The 19,625-nt window shown below is 31.1% G+C and overlaps 1 protein-coding gene across 1 annotated transcript in view; it reads right to left on the bottom strand.

The window, feature by feature from the left end:
- LOC134727435 (uncharacterized) overlaps window positions 1-19,625 on the bottom strand; it is an 85,220-nt gene that overhangs the window by 28,172 nt on the left and 37,423 nt on the right. The window contains exons 6-12 of the mRNA XM_063591816.1: window positions 16,121-16,219; window positions 13,799-13,894; window positions 11,341-11,460; window positions 8,588-8,695; window positions 7,870-8,259; window positions 7,293-7,325; window positions 6,381-6,495 (exon numbers count right to left, since the gene is read on the bottom strand). Coding sequence (XP_063447886.1) covers window positions 6,381-6,495; window positions 7,293-7,325; window positions 7,870-8,259; window positions 8,588-8,695; window positions 11,341-11,460; window positions 13,799-13,894; window positions 16,121-16,219 — 961 coding nt within the window. The remainder of the gene's footprint in view (window positions 1-6,380; window positions 6,496-7,292; window positions 7,326-7,869; window positions 8,260-8,587; window positions 8,696-11,340; window positions 11,461-13,798; window positions 13,895-16,120; window positions 16,220-19,625) is intronic.

Below are 19,625 nucleotides of genomic sequence, written 5' to 3'. Positions count from 1 at the left end.
ATAAAAAGTTTATTTGAATGTGATATTTCAAGGAATAAAGAAATTACACTAGTTTGAAATTTTTATTACATGTAACATGACCTGGTGTTTCACATGAATATTGGTACCTCAGGTAAACAAGTCAAGTACCTGTGAATTTTGTCTAATTATTGTTTGAGTTATATTTTACTTATTAAAGATAAGATAAGCTTATTTTTAAGATAAGTTTTGAAAGTGAGTTTTGTATTTAAGTATTTTTAAAGGAATTTTATTTAATTTAATTTAGCTAAAAAAACAAGAATTTTTGAAAAAACCCAATTTTTATTTTAAAAAACATGATTTTTTTAAAAATTTCTTTCAAATTCTTGAAATTTAGCCATTTAGCTGCTACAGACACCTTACTTTTTTAAAATATCTTGTTTAACAAGAAAGTTATTAAACTTTAACTTTTTCTAGTAGATACATGTTTTGTAAATTTCCTGCCATAAAATTCCTGTAAATTTTAACATGAGGGTAGTGTTATTAAAAGAATCAGGACTACCATAAAACTTGTCGGATTGATTTGAAATTTTGTATGCTGGTTCGATATAGAATAAACTTAATGCATGCTAATTTTTTTGGCATTTAATTGAAGAATAAGGGTCTAATAGGCCCAAGACCACAATTAATGACCCTACTTTTCGTTGTTCACGAATATAGTTCCCTTTAATTAAGGTGTATTCTTTCTTTATTTTTTTTCTTGGCCTTTCTCATTGATTATTTAGTTTTTATGGGTTGGAAATGAAAGAAGATAGGTGAAATAAACTTTTGGTTGTTGTATTTTAACTTATTTTGATATGGAAAGAGTGATTAGGCTAAGTGCAAAAAGGTGATATTTACAGTTTTCGGAACATCTCTTGACTTGTCAATAGGGGTAGGGATGTGTATTGGCTAATTTTGTAAAAGTGATTGCTTCAATCTTTCTGAATTTTGGATATACTTTTGGACAGGTACTATACATTACACACACAAAAGATTGGACAAAAGTGCATGGTGCAATTTTTTTAATGTGACAAAAAGTTATAAAGAACTAATAGAGGAATTAATTGTGGTCTGTGGCCTAATGAGGAACATTGGTCAATTATTCCCCTTTAATGATAACACAGGTGGCAGTGCAGTAGATCAGGTCCAACACACAGCATCTCTTATCTATATCCTATTGAGAATTACATTGTTTGTTTGTATACAAATTATAATAATAAGTTTTTCATTACTTAATATCTTTTACTGATGTCGTGTTAACCTGAATGTGTCTTATAGAGATGGACATATGTTTTTAATTTTTTTTTTAAATAAAAAATGGACACTTGCAACAAAAAGGAAAAAATATGAAAAGCAGTCCTATAACATGTATAATATATGACTTGGGGGAATTATTTTCTTTTTCAATTTTTTTTATTTTATTTATTTTGCTATTTATTTTTCATTTTTAGTATCAATTTGCATTTAAAAAAATATGAAAATATCAGCATTAAAATGTTAAATAACGAAAATATAATGCTAATGCATACATATACTATAAAACTAAAAGAATGAACAGCTAGCAAAAACATTTTAGTTTGCTGTGATCTTTATCATTGCAGAGCGATCATAAATCAGTTACAAGTTTTGACAATTGAAAACTGAAGTGAAATATTCAATAAAATTAATTTGTAATTTAAAAGAAAAAGAAAAATAGAATTTAACAATCTTAGATTATATGATATTCGTCAAGAACTACCGGTTTGAAATATTTTTCAGAAAAAGAAGTTCTTATATTTTTGCAATGAGTTATAAAAATTCTTTAAAAGTAAAAAAAAAAAAGTAATTTGAAAGTAATAATCATTATTGTTGGCCAAACACTCATTAACACCTAAGTTACCTCAGACAAGTACGGAACCAATCTAGTGTGATTAGTTTATTTCGGGATGTATATTGGCATTTGAGTGCTAATACTGCATTGTTTTCTGTTAATCCACTGATAAAGAGGCAAAAAAAAGAAGTGACCTCGACACAAATATTCAATATTTAATGTTTTTTGCCTTCTGACTGACTACAACTCTTGAAAGAGGAAAACTGTCATGTCAAAGTGAACTACAGAGACATGTTTACAATGAGCTGTCAGGTCCGTATTAGTAACATGCAACAGTCACACAGAGACTCTAAAATAATGAGATCTTTATTTATGTAACATTTTGTAGATGATTTCTTGCTCTTTTTATTTTGATATAACACTTTACTTTGACAAAAAATGAGTTATTTTATGTTCCCAGTCGTAGGTATTTCGGAAATCTATTGTTGATCAATTGCTGAGCTGTATTGAAAAGTATTTAACCCTTTTGTTTCAGATATCAGTGGCGGATCCAGAACTTTTCCTAAGGGGGGCCTGCTGACTGACCTAAGGGGGGGTCCGCTCCAGTCATGCTTCAGTGATTCCCTATATAATCAACCAAATTTTTCCCACGAAAGGGGGGCCATGGATCCCCTAGGATATCCCCCCCCCTTGGATCCGCATATGGATATATATCTATTGAGTTTGATGAAAAAATGTGCAGTCATTTCCAAAATTCTAATTTCTGTCATTTGATTCTCATTTAAAAAGAATTAAAGTATCTTAATGGAAAAAAAACCCATCAAATTTGAAATTGAAAGCTAGGTTTTGTTTTTAATTTGTCCTATATACAAGTATAAAGATTTCTACCGTTTAATTAATGAAATTTATTTAAATCATACTATATTTTTTTTATATTTGTGTAAACAATTTGATTATTATTAAATACTCACAAATATATACATGTACCTTAAACAACACTTTTACATTCCATTCTTTAAAAAAATTAATAAAGAAAGAAATACATTCATTTAATTTATATCTTTACTTGTAAGTATGTTAACAAAAACTCTCTCAATTTTTTTCCACTGCATGATAATACTCATGCACTCCTTAAGTTTTTTTTTAGTTCAGGCTATCAGGGACTTTCTATATTAAGTAAGTATAGAAAGTCACTGATGGAATGTATTCAAAATTTGACACATTTGTCATTTATATACTAAATAGTGAATAAAATAAAAATAGTGACAGAGATTTATTTTAATCATAATAAGACTTATCAGCATACACATATTTGTGTATCATATGTGGCAATGAATGCATGCTGGCTTTCTTATCATACACACAGATGTTAATTGTTGGACCTGATCTACCACAGCGCCACCTGGAATTAAGTGGGGATAATCTTCACCAATGTCTCTCATTCGTTAATCGCGTTCACAGGCTCTTCTTTTTTAATTCGAATTGATTCGAATTGGCTAATTCGAATTATCCAATTCGCATTAGAAATACATTTTGCCAATGCGAATTAAATGTTAACGTTGTTAATTTAACACGCATTGTAATTTGAATTAGAATTGACGTTAGGACGTAAAACGTTTCGAATGCGAATTAAACTAATTCGAATTAGAAATGTGAATCGAATTCAAATTATGTGTGAACTCAGCATTATACAAGAGCTATGGATTCTCCCTCACAATACTTGTACAAAAGTTATGTGAAGCAACTTCAAACAAAATTTTGCGCAATAAGTCTCAGGAACAGTTGACTCTTAATCTAATTTTCATCTTTAAATTTCATATTTGTTTGTAATGATGACAAAAAAATGATAGATAAATCGATGGAGCTTTTAAAGTTATACAAGATTCACCCATATCTGTCTTAGAATACTTAATTGAGATAAAATCATATAAAAGTACTTACGCTTAACTCGACACATAAGACATACTTCTAATAATCAAATGTTTACATTCTTAAAATTTGAACCTCTAAAATAATACTTTTTTGTTACAACCTTCAAATTTGAACCTCTACATCATACTATTTTTTTAATCTTTCCTGATTATTTTATTTAATCTTGTTTGGTTTGATTAGGTCCATTTCAGGGAAAAACCATCTCAACAGCAGATTTATTAAATTAATAGATCAAATGAAACTAAATACATCAAAGACATTGAAATACATTGAAATCTTGTGAGGATTATGTCGTTATTCTGTATTTTTTCAAATAACAAATACAGCTTCAACTTATAATCAAAGGAAATAAATAAGAGATTATAACTCAAGTTTGAATCCTTTGTTTCCAAAGAAAAAAAGACAGCTTTAAAAAATGGTATATGATAAATGGAAGATGAAACACTTTAAACCAAAAGAAATGTTCAAATGAAAATATAAATTTAACCTTCTGCATTGCTATAAAAGTTTAATCAACTAGTAGAAGCAGTAATTCTACGATCCAGCCCTGACTGTCACTGTTCAAGACTTGTCATGAGATATTCAAGGGAACAGTAGGTACTGGTTTCCCTTCCTTAACCATCCCCTCCTCGCCCCCCAGGTTCATCACTAGTTTTCATAAAGTGGAATTATATGTTGTTTTGAAATTGTAAAATGTTCAGTTCTCCATGTTTGTGGTTTTATTTCCCCCCTTTTTTTCCCATTTGCCCATTTGTCTGCTCAAAGAGTGAAATCTTTTATCATTCTTGACATCTACTTATTCTTTTTTAATATAAAGGTATTTTTCAAAATATGATACAACTAACATATGCTTTACCCACATTTCTCTTATAAACCATATTGCTAGACCTGAGATTGTTATTTTTTTGGTGTTATAATGTAGCTTCTTTAGCTAGCACCTAGTGAGTTCATATATATTTTATACAAATCTTTGTCAACCATTCGATAACTCAAAGATAATAGATAATCACTGTCTATTTGCAACCAGATCATTACCCCAACAAATAACTTAAAAACATCATTAGCGTAAAAACAATGAATATTGTCGAAGACCAACAACAATTTTTCACAGGCATAGCACCTGTTATAAAGGCTGACATGTCTTACCTGTACCACTTGTTAAGATATTGAAATAAAACAATTCCTTTTTTTTAATCCAGAATTAAGAAAAACACTGTTCACACAGATATTTCTAAACTGTCAATTCTAATGACAAAACTTATTTCTCCGCTGATGATAGAAACAGTATGCATAATTCTCACTTCATTGCTGGTGGGTCAAAAACTGAAGCTTTTGTCTCTAATCTACATAAATAAACTTACTTATAGTATGATTGTGTGTCTTGCGTTGAGTTATTAGTACCGATCCAGGCCTCTATGTTTTCCGTCTTTTGGTCAAAACAAATGACTTGACCATCAGCTGTATATTCTTCAAAACGGATCTGTATATTAACAGGAACTCTTGTCTCATAATCTTTACAAAAACTGTCAAAAACCTCGTCTTCTAATGTATCTTCATCTGATTTACCCCCACTCAAAGTGCTGACACTACCGGCGCTCATTAGGGGAAATAGTATTGAAACAATGGGTCTCAACTACTAATCGTTGACTATAAAAACATTTTTCAAAATATTGTCATTAATCATTCACCTGGGATTATCTAAATCCACCACTAATTACTAATAGCCACTAAAATTATCTTTCAGGGAATTGACGGTCAGAAAATAATATCATATTTTTATAGATCATTTTTTCTATAAAAATATGTGCTGATCCTTTTCAATTTTGTCTTGAAAGCTTTTAATATCATTTTTCATGGATAGAATTGGTAAATTGAGAGGCTTTTGACAATAAAATTACCTTTTTAGCCTTAAAAATCTAATTACACGTCAAATGGTCTTCTGACTAAGGTATTGTTAACACTCGACACATTCTCATGTTTAAATAACTATATAACAGATAATAATTACAGATTTATTTGATCACCTGGCGGTCTTGTGACCAATCACAAATCAATAGTGAAATTATTCTCTTCAGAATAAAAAACCTTGGAAATGATACAATATATATACATGTACATCAATATTCAGATACTAATTCTAGAGTAGACGCATTACAATTGTCAAAAATTGTTAAAATTATAGCACTTTTTTAAAGGTCAAATACTGTTTCAAAAATTAAATAGCAAATTTGCATGTCATATAACATGCAAGGACAGCTAACATTTTTTTTTTATATAAGAGGCACAGATTCTCTGGTCAAGTGGTTTATATTTTCAAATAACGAAAAGGTGTATGGAGCATCACTACTTCAAAATAATACAACCCATACCTGAAAAGTTAACAAAAAGGTATAACATTGGGAGCTCTTCCTTTAATTAACAATAGACGTATTTACACTTGTATGCAAATTTGTCCGCCATTACTTAACATCACACAGGTTCCCGTAAACTTTGACTTCATAATTCAAAATATTTGAAATCACAACTAAAAAGTGATTGTTGCTTGACGTCAAAAGGTTATTCGGAGGTGATATAAGGTCATTCGTAGGCAAAATACAGCTAAATACCAAAAGTGTAAATACGTTTATTAAAACCCTACCTGTTGTTCTGGTCCCTTGGAGAGGATTGGGCATCACCATTCATCATTTCTGTTCTTCTGTCTCTCAGACGTACATCAGTCTCTGACTGGCTTCTCTCTCGTTCATTCTTACGATCTGAAAAATATAAAACTGTACCTTCTAATAGCCTGTTAATTTCACAATTCAAACAAGACACATTTAACCTCTTTATATTTTATATGTTTACAAATTTTTATAATGTTTCAATTCATTTTGAAATTCTTTGACATTGTTTTTATTAATTCATAAATCTCAAAGTTTTCTTTCAAAATAAAACTAAATGCTTGAATTTAAATATTTGGACCAAATAACAATGAAAATATTACAATAACTGCATCAAAGACCAAAAGGCAATACTGGAATACCATCTTGTGTTAAAGATTAAAATCTTATTATGATAAATAAATGTTTGTATACAGAGAATCCATAGTAAATGATTGAAGAAAAACATTGGTATGCAGCATGTGACCATTAAGTATGCATTCATTTTCAATTATTGTGATATTTTAACATCAGTAGAAGAAATCACAAAACAGTTCTCACATTGTGTGTACCCTCCAACTCAACATGGCTTAAAATTCTGATACAGTCAAAAACAAAGTGCATTAATAAAAAAAAAACACTGACCAAGATGTGTATCAAATAGCAAGAACTTGTCTAGCAAGCAACAAACTTTTTACAGACACTTATGTATGTCTCAATAATCATATACCATTTCAATTTTTATGAATTTTATTCTTTCACAACATCATTCATTAATACCTGGGAGTTCCAAATACCATTGCAGAGGAGTTTACAGAAATAATCAAATAAACCTCACACAAGTGCCCACACTGTTCAAAGTAGTGATTGTTATCCTCTTCAAAGGGAGATAATTCAACCAAAAAACTTACCCATTATAGAGATATGCCCTTGTAGGATCATTGCTGTTAGTATTCAACATTTAATGGTTAAAACATATTCATTTTGATGGTTATTTTTCAGACAGTATTGTGTAAAAAAACATTAATTCCGATTGATTATGGTAGATGTCATGTTAAGGCAAGGATTTGTATGGTACTATACAAATCCTTGGTTAAGGGTTAACAACAAATAGATGTAGACATTGTACATATATTCTGGTCATTTTGAAGTTTAAAACATATAACATTAGGAAATGTGGTATGATTGACAATGAGAAAAATGGCACTACAGTCCATAAACATTTTTGTACTTTGATTTAAATTTTGCCTACAGCCTTGTTTTTCTTCTCTTATTTGCTTTAAATGCTTCCTCTGGTAGGCAACACTATTTCTTATAATAAAACAGCATAGAAAATATAAAAATGTTACATGTAGAAATTACAATTTTAGGCTTATCTAGCCTGCAAGAAAAAAATTACATGCTATAACTTGTGTAAGTTCTGATTAGGGACTAACAGAAATATAAAGGATTATACATAAGATTCAGTAAATAAGACTTTAAACTTACAAGGCAGTGTGACCTGTAGAATCTCCTTGACCTTGGCATGTAAAGGGTCATTATCTGTGACATCTGTCTCACTGTCCATCTGATTCACGATCAAATCTTTGAAGCGGAACTCAAAGTCTTCTGTCCTGACGGACTCAGCATCGCTGACATAGATTGGTTTACGCAGTGAATTGTAAGGTGATGAGAGGTGATTGTTAGTAGGTTTTTGTTTGTTATACACAGGTGGTGAAGACTTAGACCCTGTAAGGATAGAATAAACAGTTTTATAGGCTTTAGAATAAAGGTCTTGAATGAAAACAGAACGCTGTGATTGGTTAGGAAGTACAGTGCCATTTTCACGCTTTTTGGATAAAATAGATTTTACATTAGCTTCTATAACAGACTCTGGACCTGCAATGGATGGAAAACATATTTTTTTTAATACAACTACAAAAAAGCAATAAGTTCAATCATTAATTGTAAAATCAAAGCCACCCAACTTTAAACATGAGCTTTGTTTTATAGTTATAAGCAATCTGAATCCATTTCATAATATTTGATAGAAGCTAACTAAAGTAGAGAACTGAATCAAATTGCAGGCCTAACATACGCACAGACAAGGCCTTTAATGCATACTTTGTGCACAGCCAAACAATGCACACCTTGATTCTCAAAACAATTGGAATGTTCAGTATAATTGACAACTTGATATTTGCTTCATATTTATAATTCTACCTACTTTTTGGACGTAATCGATCAATTAAACTTTTAGCCTCTCTATCGTCCCCATTCTGTTGTGGAGTTCTAGTCCTGCTGTCATTTGATACGGAATCATCCTCTTTGAATCCTTAAATAAATTTACCAACAATTTTCATCAAAAGTTTTATAATCATCAATCTCCTACTATACCTCTTTTGTTGAAATCTAAAATATTAAAGTCTATGTTGTATTTTTCATTTTATTTTATTTTTAATTTAGTAGGATTTTAGTTCTGGTTTAGACACTAAAAAGTGGTTTATGACTGGTCCTAAACGCACAAAAAATAAGTGTGCTATTTATAACTTTCTTCATTGAGTTCAAAATGTCTAGTCAATAGTCTTATTTCATTTTACCAACTTTTGACTCTGTGTTCTATTTCTTTCGGCAAGTTTACCTCTCTGTGGTAGGACATCCTGGTACTCTGTCAATTAGGAGCAACCCAAAGAAGTAAGGTCAAATATATAAACAGTGCAATTTGGGGGGAAAGTTTTCTGCTTTCTGATGATTGAGTCATGTGTACAAAGCATTAAACAGTAAACTTTCCCTCAAAATTATACAGATTAAAATCTTGAATTTACTTATTTACATTGCTCTAGCTTGACCGAGAACCATGATATGTCCAACCACAATGAGGTAACCTGTCCCGAAAATATAAATTACAGAGTCAAAAGTCAGTAATATGAAAATGGTCTATACATTAAAGTTATCACATATTTGTTACGAATAAGTCAGGTTTTGCATATGTAATAACCTCAAAATTGCCCGCACCAAAAAAGAGGTTATTAGTTATTGTGACTTGATTCCAAATGACATGACGTCATTGCATCCTTAATGACACTTTTAAGATAAAATGTTTAAAATTTTACCTGTTATGTTTCTTTGAATTGTTAAAATTGACCTTTTTTTTTTTTATCTTTTCTGCAGACTTAAATATGTGATAAAAAGATTATAACATGTCTTTACCATATTGGCCCCGGTATCATTCCTCGACCCATATGGACCCTCGGCTTAAGCCTCAAGGATGATATGTAAGTCTCAGGATGATTCCCGAGCCACTATGGAAATGGGAATGTTATAATCTATTCTTATTCGAAGAAAAAATGTGTACTCAATAACAGCTTTTTATGATATATCATACCTATCTTAAATCAACAATATTTCAAACAAATTGTAAACCATTTATAAAACCTAAAAAAAATTCTTTTAATGAGGATTACTTTTATTTTTTCCCTTAAATCAAAAGTAATACTATACTTGTTTTTTCTAACATTTGATATAAAATATAATAACAGTAATGATCTAAATGAAATAATATATTTTAAGTGGGTAGCAGGATTGTGCAACCATTATGATATACTATTCACCGTTATTATCTATTGTGAGTGTATAAACTCAATGGATAAATGTGATAAAAGTGCAAGCTGTGAACTATGTACCAATGGGCCTATGTAAGGAATTCGCAATAAACGAAGTGACTGAAATCTTTGTACCAACAGACTCAAAATTTAGACCTTTCATCTGTAGTTTCATTACAAAGAGCCTAAATCATGCAGATAGTTAATTTGATGCAAACAACTTCAATTTCACTCATTTCCACTTTTTATCTTATTTCTAGATTTGCATCAACAAGAACCTCTATTGTATGTTAGATAAGCCAACATCTTCAGAATTGTCTTTTCTCTCTTGAATTCGATACACCTTATCGCTATTTGTCCGCCAATACTGGATATCTCACAGGTTCCCTTAAAATTTTGACGTCATAGAACAAAATATCTGACGCCACATGGAAAAGTGATTGTTGTATGCGTCAAAAGTTCAAGCGCAGGGTAAGCCAGGATTAGCGATAAGGTGTATTATCTAATATGGGCTCATATGGCACAATAACTCTGAGGACAATACAAATGAGGGAATATGCATTGATTTCAAAATAAATACAATCTACAGCTGATCTCTTAAAGTATGGAAACCCTTTGGTGCAAAAAAGTGTTTTTGGAAGATGACGAATAAAGGCCCTGCATGGTAGCATACAGTACTATTGATAAAGAATTCTGTTTTGCAACCTCTCCTGTGCTATTTCTGCTCTACCTGCCACAATATCCAGTAACAAATGAGATTATGAGAAATGGTATTGAAAAGGGACACAACTCTCTTCACCTGATGTCACATGATAAAGATTCATGAATATCCCACAACCAATGAATAAAATTAATGATATGATAAGGGAGATAACTCTATTTACCTTATGTCAGGCAGTCAATTTAAACAAATCCTTTACAACTATAAATCTTATCTACGCCACATTTATATATTGAAATAAAAGTAATAAAAACACTCTTACTAAAAAAGAAATCTAGTAAATAAACTACAATAAAGAATAAAATAAACAACACAGGTTTGTAAATAAACAAAATACAGAGACACTTTCTAAACTGGGCAATGTTGGACTTCTGCAAGGTCGTGTAAAATTTCAGTAAATTAAGGTACTGTGGATTTGGTTATTATTATAAAAGTGTAAAAAAATATGTTAATAGGGGAGACTTTAATTAACGGATTGAACTGTGTTACAATGTGTTTGATATGTCAAAGCTTGTGATTGGATTAAATTGTGCATTTTCAAGGGCAAGGACAAATCAGCTGTTGTATTATTTACTCAGTTAGAAGGTAGACACAAACCAGTGAAGTAAGAACTAAAACAACATCCAAAGACCACAAAATACATAAACAACAGCACACCTGAAGCAGACTTTGGGACGGTGTCAAAATAATCCCATTGTAGCGACTCCTCGCCTTTGGTAGATTTTTCTGATTCGGAGGAGCTCTCATCAGCGTCTGATTTGTACTCCACAGTTTCGTCTGGTTAACCAACAGAGCATTTACAAAACAATGTTAAAACAAATATCACAACATTTAACATTCTGTCAAATTTAACACTGTCAAAAGCACATCAATTAAAAATTTAGCATAAAATTATAAATCATAAATTTCTTAATCTTTTAACCTTTATTTTTATATCAATTACTATTAATGGCTTTTAGTCGTGAATTTAAAAACATTTTTTATATTAAAAATTGGAAAAGTATGTGTAATGAATGAAATGAATGAACCATGACTATGAAATGGTTTATATATATTGCAGTTGTATATGATATTACTAATATAAGTGTTTGAGTGCGTATATGATGATGTATATATCAAGCTAATGCACAGATATTGTACATGGCTATAAGTGTCTAGTCCAAATTGTTTATTCACCATTAAAATTTTGAGAAGAAAAAAAAACATATCTTATAATAAACTTCCTTAATTCCTAATATAATTATCATTAAAAATAAAGTTTTCAAGCTATTTCTTCTTTCCAATATTTAACCCATACATCCTTAAAGAATGTTTAAACGATGATGCTTTAAAACTAGAGGCTCTCAAGAGCCTGTGTCGCTCACCTGTTACTGTATTTACTGATGTTGGTCATCTTGGTTGGTAGGTGGGGTCATTAGACACTTTTTTTTAAATAGATACCCTAATAATGATTGTGGCCAAGTTTGGTTACATTTGGCCCATAATTTTAGAAAAGAAGATTTTTGTACAAGTTACAAAAATAACGAAAAGTTGTTCAATATTGTCTATAAAGAGCAATAACTCCTTAAGGAGTCCTCTAACAATTTTGATCATGTTGACTTATTTGTAGATCTTACTTTGCTGAACATTATTGCTGTTTATAGTTTATCTCTATCTATAATAGTATTCAAGATAATAACCAAAAACTACAAAATTTCCTTAAAATTACCAATTTTAGGGCAGCAACCCAACAACGAGTTGTCAGATTCATATGAAAATTTGTGACAGGATAGATCTTATTCTGATGGACATTTAAATCTTGAAAGATTTGCCCTAAATGTCTTAGTTTCAAAGATAAAAATCAAAAACTGCATTTTACCACTATGTTCTAATTTTAGCCATGTTGGCCATTTTGTTCGGAAGGCTGGGTCATCAGACACATTTTTTAAACTATATACCACAATGATAATTGTGGCCAAGTTTGGTTAAATTTGGCAATGAAGTTTTAGAGAAGAAGATTTTTGTACAAGTTACAAAAAATGATGAAAAGTTGTTAAAAATTGACTATAAAGGGCAATAACTCCTTAAGGGGTTGACTGACAATTTTGGTCATGTTAACTTATTTGTAGGTCTTACTTTGCTGAACATTATTGCTGTTTACAGTATATCTTTATCTATAATAGTATTCAAGATAATAACCAAAAGCTGCAAAATTTCCTTAAAATAACCAATTCAGGGGCAGCAACCCAACAACAGGTTGTCCGATTTGTCTGAACATTTCAGGGCAGATAGATCTTGACCTGATCAACAATTTACTTCTGTCAGATTTGCTCTTAATCTTTTTGTTTCAAAGATACAAGCCAAAATATACATTTTACTCCTGTGTTCTATTTTTAGCCATGGGGGCCATCTTGGTTGAATGGTCAGGTCACCGGACACATTTTTTAAACTAGATACCCCAAGGATGATTGTGGCCAAGTTTGGTTAAATTTGGCCCAGTAGTTTCAGAGGAGAAGATTTTTGTAAAAGTTTACGGACGACGGACGCAAAGTGATGAGAAAAGCTCACTTGACCTTTCAGGTCAGGTGAGCTAAAAAAATGAAAATAAATAAAGCTAAACATATTGAAGACATATGCATAGCAAATGAAAATACTGAAGAGAAAAAATGGAAAAGTTAAAGTAGACTGTTAACACTGTAAATTTTAAGTTTGTGAGATTAATAAAATCATATCTTTAATGTTTGCTCCTTATTAATTGAAGCTTTGGAGATATACATATAGAAATATATGTTGTAATTTGTAATAACGATGAAGCTTACATCATAAAAATTTGAGTGTAGTACAATGTACTGTTAAATATAGAAGTTCAGAAATATATAAGTGCAAAAGGAAATTTAAAGTGATTTTATTTATCAAACCTAAACAAAATTTTGACAAAAAAAATTATTTACAAACTATACCTAGCACTGTCATTTTTTTTTCAGATGCATTTGAAAGAGGTTATCATCTATTTTTGATAACCCTTTTTAATTAAAAGACTGATCATAATTCATCAATTTATTAAACAGAACAAAATAATAAATTGCACAGATGAAAACTAAGGAAAGGGGAGATAATTCAAAGCCAAGCTTGTTACCTGAACTATACACTAATGAATCTTGGAATTTTCTGTTGAAATCTTCTGTTCTAACGGTGTCTGTATCACTTGGGGCTGATGGTTTGTCTTGATAACCTGTTAAATCATAAAGCTAAATTAAACTATCAATATCAAATAAAAATAAAAATAAAATTGTATCTTCTGCATATGACAGGAAAGAAACTATTTAAACTTATTTGTGTTTCTATTTAATAAGCACATACACATATTCCTTTTTAAAAGTGTTTATTTTATCAAAATAATTTGTACTACTGTAAATTCCGAAATAATTATGAGGTTTTTATTAATGCAAATAACTTGACTCAGTCAATTTTCCAAAAATAGCAAAAATATATGCACACAATAATTTCTGAATTTACAGTATTAAATTCTGTTTCATTGAGGTTCTTTTTAATTTGGTAAAAATTATAAAGAAACAGTTTCTATTGCTTTTTTATGGGGTGTGACAGTTTTCTAATAATTAATCTAACTATTCCAAGAGACTGAGAAAACTTTTCAAAATAGTTGCTTAGAGTCACTGGGAAAAATAGAAAACAACCAAACAACATATAATTTAAGAAACAGAACTTCAAGGGATCACTAAATTTTTGTATAGTAAAAAAAAATAAAAAAGGTAAAAAAAAGGACAAAGAGAAGATGACTTTGTTTGAGAGATTATTGCTTACTTAACATCCAGTGGCAAATATTTCATGCATCAGAGGATATAAGGATGATATGGAATACATATGGATTGATGGTGATGATTTTTAAAAACATTTTTTTTCTTCTAAAATTGCTTTATGTATATTTGATATATAAACCTTTGAATAAACCCCTCATGTCTATTAATAGAATTTTTTAATTCTTGTGCCCCATAAATATAACACATTTTTTCAAGTCTACAACAGTTCTCAGAAAAATGATTAATAAAATATGTCTTTGTGTATTGCTTACACAGATTATCACACATAATCCACACAACCAGATTAGACTAATTATAACTGAGAATTAACAAGGTTATAATACTCCATTCCTACATAAGACCATAAAGTCATTGACTTTTAAAGTCCAAAATAAATAATAAAACTTTTCTTTAATTTTGTATATGATCTGTCACAACATGGTGTTTTAGAATCGGGTTGGCATAAAGAAACTTTTTGTCAAATTCTGAGATACATCTTTTCCCACATTAACAAAACTGTATATCATATTACTCTTGATGTGACAACTCTTGTCCAATTTAAAATTTATCCCAAACCAACACTGTTCCAACAAGAGTGCACACACTGAAATGTCTTGCCTTCTTTACTTATCATTGATATTATTTTGATAGTCCTGAATATAAAGCTTTATGACAACTGTCACATAAACTTAACCCAAAAAACTAAACATTCACCAATGAACCATGAAAATGAGGTCAAGGTCAGATGAACCATGCCAGGCAGGCATGTATAGCTAATAATTCTTCCATAAAACAAACAAAGTTGACCTATTGCTTATAGTTTAAAAAAAACAGACCAAAAAACAAATACTTAACACTGAGCAATGAACCGTTAAAATGAGGTCAAGGTCAAATAAAACCTGGTTGACTGACATATAGATCATACAATATTTCCATACACCAAATATAGTTGACCTATTGCAATTAGTATTAGAAAAAAAAACAACCTCAAAATCTTCACTTTGACCACTGATCCATGAAAATGAGGTCAAGGTCAGATAACACCCACCAGTTGGACATGTACACCTTACAGTCCTTTCATACACCGAATATACAAGACCTATTGCTTATACTATCTCAGATATGGACTTGACCACCAAACTTAACCTTGTTCACTGATCCATGAAAGGAGGTCAAGGTCAAGTGAAAACTATCTGACCGGCATGAGAACCTTTTAAGTAGTCACTTAACCATGAACATAAGGTCAAGGTCATTCCACATGTAACTGACGGAAACTTTATAACATGAGGCATCCATATACAAATTATGAAGCATCCAGGTCTTCCACCTTCTAAAATATAAATCTTTTAATAAATTAGCTAACGTTGCCGCCGGATCACTATCCCTATGTCGAGCTTTCTGCGACAAAAGTTGCAGGCTGGACAAAAAACAAATGAAATTGTTGAAGTTTATTATTTGAACCTTAACATATCATTTTTTGTTGTTGAGTTTTTTCAATTGTTGTTGAAATATTATCCTATTTTTATATATCATGTATATCACTCCATCTATCTTTTTGCTCTGACAAGATGTTTTTTTTAAAATTATTTCTCCCCTCAATATTGAATTTGTCACAAATATATTTAATATGATATAAATACCTGTTCTCTTGCGTAAAATTTGTTTGAATTTCTCATCCACATCGTGAGCAGAAACAGAATCTAAATCACTTTGTCCTTTTCTCCTTTGTGTATCTTCAGCTGTAAAAATAATATGCAAATATAACTGTTTGGTAAGTTTACTATTCCTGAAATTTATTCCATGAAGTACTTGTATGATCTAACCATAGAATAGAATTTTATCTGGTTGTTACTGTTGATGTCTGACTATCAAAGAGACAGCAAACCTACAACAAACCAAAATCTACAATCATAAAATTGAGAATGGAAAGGGGAATGTGCCAAAGAGACAACAACCCGACCATAGATGACAATTCAGTTGGCATTCTGAAAGTATCAGGATCTACAAGGACTTCTGAAGGGTAGTTTCTGAGATTCACTTTTACTGAACATTAGTTTAGAAAGATGTGATGTGATAGCCAATATGACCACTTTTAATCAGAGACCAAATTATGCGGATGAAAACAATCTTCAACACTGAGATAAAACCAGCTCATAAAGTCAGCTACTAAAGGCCCTGTCATGGTTGTCTCATTGGCAATCCTACCTCTGATGCTTGTTTTATACTAACATTGAAAGCAGAGACAAATGATCTCATTTATTTGCCTTTTTTCTTTTTCAGTTGCTTCATTTTTGGTGGGTTTTTTTAATTTTTAGGTTGTTATGTTTTTAACATATCACTGTAACAATACCTTTTGGAATTTTTAAATAAACAGCTGCGCCATGAGCGCATGATACGCCCGACGTGTGTGGAAGTTTTATGCAACAATCATAAATAGTTTCTGAGAAAGTTTTAAGCAATAACCATATATTGTTTTTGAGACACGGTGGGACATGTGAAACCCCAACCCTGTTTTTTTTTTAACAAAAAACTAAATATCACTAAAATAAAATTTTGAAAAACCAAAAAGTATACAGATCTTTAGATTAATATAACAAAGAAGTGTGTAAAGTTTCAAGCAATAATCATAAATTATTTTTGAGATACGGCGCGACATGTAAAAAAAACCTCCCCTGTTTAACAAAATACTCAATAACTCCAAAATAAAGTTTTAAAACATCACCAAAAAAGTCTACAGATCTTTAAATTAATATAACAAAGAAGTGTGTAAAGTTTTCAAGCAATAATCATAAATTGTTTTTGAGGTACGGCACAACATGTAATAATAAACAGCTGCGCCATGAGCGCATGATACGCCCGACGTCTTGTGTGGAAGTTTTATGCAATAATCATAAATAGTTTCTGAGAAAGTTTTTAGCAATAACCATATATTGTTTTTGAGACACGGCGGGACATGTAAAACCCCCAACCCTGTTGTTTTTTTTACAAAAAACTAAATATCACTAAAATAAAAATTTTGAATCAAAACTTAAAAGTATACAGATCTTTAGATTAATATTACAAAGAAGTGTGTAAAGTTTTAAGCAATAATCATAAATTATTTTTGAGATAAGGCGCGACATGTAAAAAAAAACTCCCCTGTTTAACAAAATACTCAATAACTCCAAAATAAAGTTTTAAATCATCACCAAAAAGTATACAGATCTTTAGATTAATATAACAAAGAAGTGTGTAAAGTTTTAAGCAATAATCATAAATTGTTTTTGAGATACGGCACAACATGTAAAAAAAACCTCCCCCTTTTTTACAAAATACTCAATAACTCAAAAATGAAATTTTGTATCATCACCAAAAAGTATACAGATCTTTAGATTAATATAACAAAGACATGTGTAAAGTTTTAAGCAATAATCATAAATCTTTTTTGAGATATGGTGCGACATGTAAAAAAAACCTCCCCCTTTTTTACAAAATACTCAATAACTCAAAAATAAAATTTTGAATCATCACCAAAAAGTATACAGATATTAAGATTAATATAACTTAGAAGTGTTTAAAGTTTTAAGCCATAATCAAGAATCGTTTTTGAGATACAGTGCGACATGTGAAAAAAACACACCCCTGTTTTAGTTACAAAGTGCCGTAACTCAAAAAGTTTTAATCTTATTTTCACCAAAAAATATACAGATCATTTGACCATCATAAGAAACAACTATGTTAAGTTTCATGAAATTTGGATAAGTCGATCTCAAGTTACGGTGCGACATGTTTACGCCGGACAGACTGACAGACAGACAGACAGACAGACAGACAGACAGACAGACGGATGGACCCCGGACATTTGTAAACCATAATACGTCCCGTCAAAATTTTGACGGGCGTATAAAAATGAAATAAAACATGATAAACTAATTAACTTTCTAATCAATGAACGTAAACTAACAACCTGAAGTCTATCAACCCATATAAACAAGGACAATACAATGTATGGTGTAGCTAATACTCAATGCTGGAATATATGGGGTTTCAATAAGTCTTATAATTAACTGACTGAATCCATGACATGTTATATGAACCCTTTTGTGCTGGTATGTGGAAATTTCCTGTTCAGAATAAACTAGATATCATTGAGATGGAAGCCATCTCTGTGGGCCCCGTTGTCAATAACGTTGGGTAAATAAATATAGTGTGAATCAAAATTGTAAGCGATGGACAGACCAACAGATAGACAGACCTTTGACCTAGGAAGTTGTACATACATCATGACACACCCTCTGGTGTTGGTTAAAATGGATGTCAAGTATAATATTTGAAATCAAAACGGTTCCCAAGATATAGAGCGGACACAATCTTCAACTCAGGACACAGGGTTGTCAACTAAAACCAAAGTTTTTTTTACCTTGACCTTTGACCTAGGAAGTTGTACATACATCATGACACGCCATCTGATGGTGGTTAAAATGGATGTCAAGTATAAACTTTGAAATCATAAAGGTTATCCAGATATGGAGCGGACACGATCTTTACCACAGGACACAGGGTTGTCAACTGAAACCAAAGTTTTTGACCTTACCTTAACCTTTGACCTAGGCAGTTGTACATACATCATGACACACCCTCTGGTGTTGGTTAATAAACATGTTAAGTATTAAGTATAAAATCAGAACGGTTATCTAGATATGTAGCGGACATGATCTTCATCACAGGACACGGGGTTGTCAACTGAAACCAAAGTTTTTGACCTTGACCTTTGACCTAGGAAGTTGTACATACATCATGACACACCCTCTGGTGTTGGTTAAAATGGATGTCAAGTATAAACTTTGAAATCATAAGGGTTCTCAAGATATAGAGCGGACACGATCATCACCACAGGACATAGGGTTGTCAACTGAAACCAAAGTTTTTTTACCTTGACCTTTGACCTAGAAAGTTGTACATACATCATGACACGCCCTCTGGTGGTGGTTAATAAACATGTAAAGTATAAAGTATGAAATCATAACGGTTTTCTAGATATGGAGCGGACACAAAGTTAAAGTGTTACGGACGGACGGACGGACAGACGGACGGACAGACGGACGGACAGACAGACGGACGGACGGACAGACTGATCACTATAGGGCGACCCGACTTTTAGTCGGG

The sequence above is a fragment of the Mytilus trossulus genome, chromosome 8 (assembly GCF_036588685.1).
Source record: "Mytilus trossulus isolate FHL-02 chromosome 8, PNRI_Mtr1.1.1.hap1, whole genome shotgun sequence".
Lineage (NCBI taxonomy): Eukaryota > Metazoa > Mollusca > Bivalvia > Mytilida > Mytilidae > Mytilus > Mytilus trossulus.
The sequence above is the reverse complement of the archived record's forward strand: the minus strand, read 5'-3'. Positions and strand labels throughout refer to the sequence as shown.